General features: G+C 45.5%; 1 protein-coding gene across 3 annotated transcripts; it reads left to right on the top strand.

Moving 5' to 3' along the window:
* On the top strand, positions 1,977–6,315 carry LOC8085548 (auxin-responsive protein IAA7). Of its 3 annotated transcripts, none has more exons than XM_021458755.1 (7): positions 1,977–2,473; positions 2,648–3,076; positions 3,811–3,892; positions 4,902–5,158; positions 5,374–5,521; positions 5,833–5,893; positions 5,979–6,315. In XM_021458755.1, exons 2-7 carry the CDS (start codon positions 2,788–2,790, stop codon positions 6,018–6,020), a joined length of 879 nt encoding a protein of 292 aa, XP_021314430.1. In that variant the 5' UTR covers positions 1,977–2,473; positions 2,648–2,787; the 3' UTR covers positions 6,021–6,315. The 3 variants fall into 3 exon arrangements, with proteins under 3 accessions (XP_021314430.1, XP_021314431.1, XP_002453562.1); XM_021458756.1 differs by having other exon boundaries at positions 2,653–3,076; XM_002453517.2 differs by having other exon boundaries at positions 1,977–3,076.

Genomic DNA, 6,648 nt, shown 5'->3' on the forward strand with positions numbered 1-6,648 from the left:
AATGCGATGCGAATGCGAGTGAGGTGGTTGGGGTTGCAACCAAATGAGCGCACGCAGATGCAATAATGATTCCTCCATGCATGCTTGTGTAGAGAAGCTTCATTAGCTAGTAGTAGTATACTCTATTTCCTTGAACTAGATGCGGAAAGTAGCTAGCTAGTGTGCCTTAATTTGCAACAAATTAATTAACCTTTTCATCAAGTACCTAATTGGCCGTTATATACGTACTAATACGCCTTTCATTTCATAGACATATACACACATACGTACTAATTAATCTATCTGTCCAGTCTAGTCTACAGGAGGAGGCCAGTCCCCACCAGCAGCTTCAGAACCGGAACATAAACCTTACCACAAAGTTCCAAAAGAAATATGCCATGTATATGTAGGGGCCCCAAAAATGTGAGGGTATGCGTATGTGACTGTAGCGTCGTAGCATATATACAACATGCTGCTGCTGTTTTGCTGCCCTACAGGCTACAGCAGTAGCAAACACAGTCATGCATATTCGTGGCTGCCAGAGCATCTTCAGAGACGCACACTTTTGCATGCCCTGCCATGTACGTACTCCTATGTAGGACGTAGGAGTATGATCTCATAGCCTGCGCTAGATTTTCTCCTCAATTATAGTATTTAATTTGAAACATATACTTTGCTACATCTAATCTCTATTGGGTCTCGGTGGTCATCCAGACAAGTTTGCTCATACAACGGTGTGGTATTGCTGAGAGAGCACTGACTTGGACCTGTCGTACATGTCACCCCCATGCATCTCTCTTCTCTCCCACCTCACTGATGGCCATGGCCGCTTGACGCAATTTAATTTGTTGTGAAGGGCCACGTACTACTTTAGCACTTAGTTTTTATATATGAGTTGAATGCCATCAAATCATCAAAGTCAAAGGTTAGCCTATATTCCTACATGTGTCAGCACTCGAGCTCAATGCAACTCGATGCATGATTACGAATCGTGCTGCATTTCTGTGTTCCTGATGGATCTCGTGAACTACTAGCACCCATATAGGACGAGCTACTACGTATAGCATTGCATTTGCAGAGGCACGTACTACCTGCAACGGGCCAACGGGGCAGATGAATAAAACTGCGAAAAAAAAAAATGGCAGCTTTCTTGAGCCAAGCACCCAACCGTTTCCATGCATGACCGTCGGCAGTCGGCACGGCAGGAAAGAAGGAACGAAAGAAAAAACTGAAAAAGCAAGCATATTTTGGCCTTGTTTAGTTGGCAAAAACTTTGGTTTTTGGCTACTGTAGCACTTTCGTTTTTATTTGATAAACATTGTCCAATCATGGAGTAACTAGGCTCAAAAGATTCATCTCACAAATTACAGGTAAACTGTGCAATTAATTTTTATTTTTATCTATATTTAATGCTCCATGCATGCGACCAAAGATTCGATGTGACGGAGATTCTTGAAAATTTTTGCGAACTAAACAAGGCCTTTGTTTGTTGTCACCTTTGCCCCTGCCCGCTGTAAAAAAAAACCTTTTTCAGTCCTGCCTGCGCGCAGGAGCCCTCCTGCTCTGCTGCATCTGCTGAGCTCCCAGGGGAACAGCGACAGCAATGCGCTCGCACCCCAACGCGCGCATTGCATTGCTGTGGGGAGGTAGGAGAGGAGGAGAGGATCGAGAGGGCTCCGGCAGAGCCCTAGACAGAGACAAGAGATCGGGAGAGGTCAGGGGAGAGAGAGCACCAAAAGATGCGAAGGATGCTGTCTCTGCTAGAGTAGCACGGGAGGCCGGCCAAAAGCTTCAGCAAATCTTGGCCGCCTGCACGCCTAATTATCCCTTGTCGTCTCCTGTCGCTTCCTCTCCTCTTGGAGCACCGTTAACCATCGCCGTCAGTGACTGATTAACCGACATTGCTTTCTTCTCCTCTGCTAACAGAGATGGGTTAACTACGCCTGCTGCTGCTAGCTACCTCAGCTTTTCAGAGGAGAGAGAGAGAGAGAGAGGGTCTCCGTGCGGAACCTGCATGATGATAGTAGCTGGACAGCAGCAGCAGCAGCAGATGCTCTCATGAATGAATCATCGGCCACCCCAACACCGGAATCTCCCCCCCGAGCCGAGTCGGGGACGCCCTGCTGCTTTGCATCGTCTTCTTCCTAGCTGTAGCTTGTCCGTCGTCTCCACTAGCCACCAAGTCACCAACAGCTCTCTCTCCCTGCCTGCTCACACACTTCGCCACTGCTGCTGCTGCTGCTGCTGCTGGGCGTGGTTGGCGACGAGTGCGTGCGTGGTTCACGAGCGAGCGAGCTGAGCTCCTCCACAAGCCCAGTCGCGCACGGCAGCAGCAGCAGCCTCTTTGCTTGCCTGCCTTGCCGCCGCCGCCTCGTCCGTCCTCCCATCGTTTTGTTGGCTTCTCCTTGGCCTGGCTAGGCTACCTGCTGTGCTCATTCGTTCCGTCCCAACACGAGGTGGGGAATTGGAGGAGGCGCGTACCAAGACAGCAGAGGTCACTAGTGATTTCACACACGCATTTCTTTAACAGGCCTCTCTCTCTTGCTCTTTCTTGTTTTGTTTCTCCTTCCTTTCCTTCCTTCCTTGTTGTAATAATAATAATAATAATAATAATAATAATAACTCTGCCTGCCTTCGTCCCCCTGGTGGCCTTCTTTCTTCTATAAAGAGCAGCTGCTGCTGCCTGCTGGCCCTGCCCGGCCACCGCATCTTCAGCCGCGCACGCCGTCTTGCTCGTGCAGTGCTTGCCAACTCGGAGACAGGCAAGAGAGGCCGAGAGGGATCGCAGGAAGGGGGATCGGAGAGATCATGGGGGACGCCGCAGAGACCACCAGCAAGACTCTTCACAACTGGATGGCCGAGCCGAGGCCGAGGCCGAGCGGCCAGGGCGACGACGAGGAGACGCTTCAGCTCAGCCTCGGCCTCCCCGGCGGCGGCGGAGGAAATGGAGCTGGCGCTGGGCTGCCACCCGCCGCCGCCTGGAGAATGCTGCCGGCCAGAGACAAGGAGATGCACTCCGCTGCTGCTGCTGTCGACACCTCCTCCATGCTCTCGCTCGGCTACTCCGCCCCAGCTTTCTCGCCCGCCCGCTCACCAGGTAAGCACGCTTACCACCTCCGGATCACGGTCTTATATCAAATAAAAAAATGGTATCTGCAATGCTGGATCGTCACACTGCTTGGTGCTTGCATTTTGCATGCAAGTCAAATTCTGTTCTTCATCTGCTTGCATTCTGAATTATTATTAGAATAGCAGCAGAGTGCTAGCTAATATTATACAATATGAATAACTCTTTGACATATGATGGCAAAATATTTTTGCTCTGTCAGCGGAGCGGATTAAGATCTTAGAAAGTTCTTGACAATTCGTCGCTTGACATATATGAGTAAATCGACAAATTTAATTTTGGGTTCACAAACTAAGCTTGCAGAGGAGCTGATCAAGTTGATAAGCAAAAGTATGTGGAGTCTCGTTTCAGAGATTTTTATGTTTCAAACAATCAAGACCTCTATACGTTTGCAAGCGTACGTTTGTGGTCAACAGTTCTTCCCTAAAACACAACAGTTAAATGCTAAATAACTAAACTCTTTATTTCAAGTAGCAGCATAGCTAAGAAGTAGAGACTTTGCATATGGAACTGACACCGCATGAATGCACCTCCATTATTCATTCTGTTTGATCTATGATCTTGTTCTCACAAAGTCGTTCCATTTGTTCCTGGTGTATGTTTGTTTCTTCCTTTGTTCTTGAGTCCAGTTCAGTTGCAATGAAAGTGAAAAGTTCTCAGCGTGTGTACTCCTCTTGTTCCTTTCTCCTTGTTCTTGTGTGCAGGCAAGGCAAAGGGGTCCCCAGCAGCGGCTACAGAGAATGCCCGGCTTGCATCCACCAACAACGCCTCCCAGGCAAGGCAAAGGTGGGAATCAATCATGACACCTCACATGCCAAGTTCTGCAAGGGAGAAGGGACTCTTTTTCTTACCAGCCTTTTTATTAGCAGCAAGAGTTGGCAAGGAGTAGCCCTGTTCGAAATTTTATGCCCCCAATTATTTGTTTCTTCCCGTCTGCCCCGGCATGAGTTTAAGAGGGAGGTGGCTCCATCTCCTGCACTGCACTGCAGCTGCTCATTCATGGCAATACAATACAAATACAATCCAGGATTCAAGGGGCTTGTTTGCATCTGCCTGCAGCCTGCTCCCATGCATATGCCAAGCTGGATATGGAGATGGAGCTCCTCCCATTTATGAGGGATGCAGTGTTTTTGACCCTGTGCTCTGTTCTTTCATTTGTCCCTAGTCCCCAGTGGTATCTTGTCTCTCTCTGTCTAGTTCATGGCCGGAAGTTAACCATATGTGTTCCCACAAGCATAACTTTGTTTAGGTTGTGTACATTAGGAGTTATTCAGCCTGAAAAACCTAAGACCATGAATCATTTCCAACAGGAGCTCTGTCTCTAGCTAATTCATTTTTTTTTGAAAGGCGGCAAAAAGTTTTTGCCAGATTTTTTATTAGACGAATAAAAAGAGAGGAAAAAAAAGGTTACAAAAAAAAGGAGGAAACAACTGGAAACAAACTCTACTCTACTAGGGACACTCCATCCCCAAGGGGCCGGAGGGGCCCAAAGAAAAGAAAACAAAAAAACTAGCTAATTCATATTGGAAAAAGAAAATAATACTAATAAATAGATCTATGTTCCTTCTGTTACAGAATGCCACAAACCTTTAGATTTCAAGCTCTTAGTATCTTCTCTGAACATGAATCATTTCCAGGAAGCAAACATTCTATATATTTTTTCTTTTACCAGCATATTATAATGCATGTCTGTATATGCATTCACTAGCAGGAACATGCCAATTGTAGTTCTTTGTCCAATAATTAACTACTACTCGTAATTCTCATGTGTCACTGTTTCATGGTCCAACTTCAGATCTCCAAATACCCCAGTTATTGGGTGGCCTCCGGTTCGTGCATTCCGAAGAAATCTGGCTACCTCTAGCAAAGCATCCCTTGAACATCACAATGGGAAGAAGGCAGCCAGACCTGAAGAGACCACAAAAAGAGCTCCATTTGTAAAGATTAACATGGATGGCATCCCTATTGGTAGAAAAATTGATCTGAATGCCCTTGGCAGTTACGACGAGCTGTCTCTGTCTGTTGACAAGCTATTCCGGGGACTTCTTGCAGGTACTATGAACCTTTGTTGTTTACATGTATCTGTAACCTTTATTTTCTTATAACTTTATTGGGTAAATATGTTCAGACTTTCCCCTTGTATTTAATAACCAAGAAATCATAAAGTTGTTTCCGTGCTAAGTAACTTTTGGAAGTTTGATTGAATGGTCAAATTGTTTGGTCATTGTCTGATGCAATTTGCTCAATTCTTATATTTCTATGTGTAGCACAACAAGACCCTCTGGATGCCAGCACGAAGGAGTGTTCACAGGAAGAGGTGGCAATATCGGGTTTACTAGATGGAACTGGGGAATACACTCTGGTTTATGAGGATTATGAAGGTGATAGGGTGCTGGTTGGTGATGTCCCCTGGGGGTAAGTGTTCCTCCTTGTTAGCATTTGAGCGATAATCAAACTGTGTATATGGATAATAAACAATATAGATGTGCTAAAATCTGATGGAAGTGCCTAACTGCCTATAGGCTACCATTTAGAATTTCAGACTAGTACAACACGATACTAACGAGGTTTATATTGCCAATCTGATCGGCCTAGATTCCAAAATCTTGCATACGTATTTTGTACAGGCAATGCTGCCTAAAGTTGAATTTTTGTCACCTTCAGTCTATAGATTTGTTTACTGCAATGCAAAACAGACTTACTAGTATGATAGCCGATACCTGCAGGATGTTTGTTTCTTCGGTGAAGAGGCTGCGAGTTCTGAAGACATCTGACCTCTCCTCATCTGTCAGTAACTGTTTCTAACACACTGATCATATCTTCCATTCTTGACTGCCTTAAGATTGCTGATGACCTCGCATTTCCCTTGCAGCTAACAGCATCAGGCCGGAAGAGGACGGTAACTGAGTGTTGAGTGTTTACCTCTTAGACACTTCCAGCGATGTTAATGTGCTGTGAAGAAGAAAATGTCTTCTGAGCTTGTATCATCTGTGTTTCTGGTTTCTTCCTTTTCTTTTGCCTACTCTCTTGAAAGGGATCATGATTATGCGACCTTTTGGGTTTTCCTGCTCTTACCTATCTTGTTTCTGCCTACGAGGATTCCGAGAAGCGATGTGTTTGCGCGATTGACGTGGCTGTATGTAAATGTTCAGACGAACCAGCTCTTTATGCAGCCTATTCTGTTTGTTGCCTTTGACGTACTGAGGAGATGTACTTTTGTTTGGTGCCTGATTACTGTTAGAGGAGTGCAGACTCCAGTGCATGTCATTACCTTTTTTTTCCACCTTCTATTTAGCCGTCTCTAAAATTTAATATCTACCTCTAGAAATTGATTTCTAGCCAAAACCCAGCTGCCTCTAGAAATTGTTTTCCAAAATTTGTAAATGGTGCTAAAAAATAGAAAAAAATAATCCGAGATAATGCTTCTAGCAAACTCCCGTTGGGTGGCTACAAGTCGTGCGGTTTTCACACAAAGTACGCGTGTACCACCACGAGGGATCAATAAAACAGTCATCAATTAGGCCTTGTTTGAATTAAAAAGC

The sequence above is a fragment of the Sorghum bicolor genome, chromosome 4 (genome assembly GCF_000003195.3).
Source record: "Sorghum bicolor cultivar BTx623 chromosome 4, Sorghum_bicolor_NCBIv3, whole genome shotgun sequence".
In the NCBI taxonomy this organism is placed as follows: Eukaryota; Viridiplantae; Streptophyta; class Magnoliopsida; order Poales; family Poaceae; genus Sorghum; species Sorghum bicolor.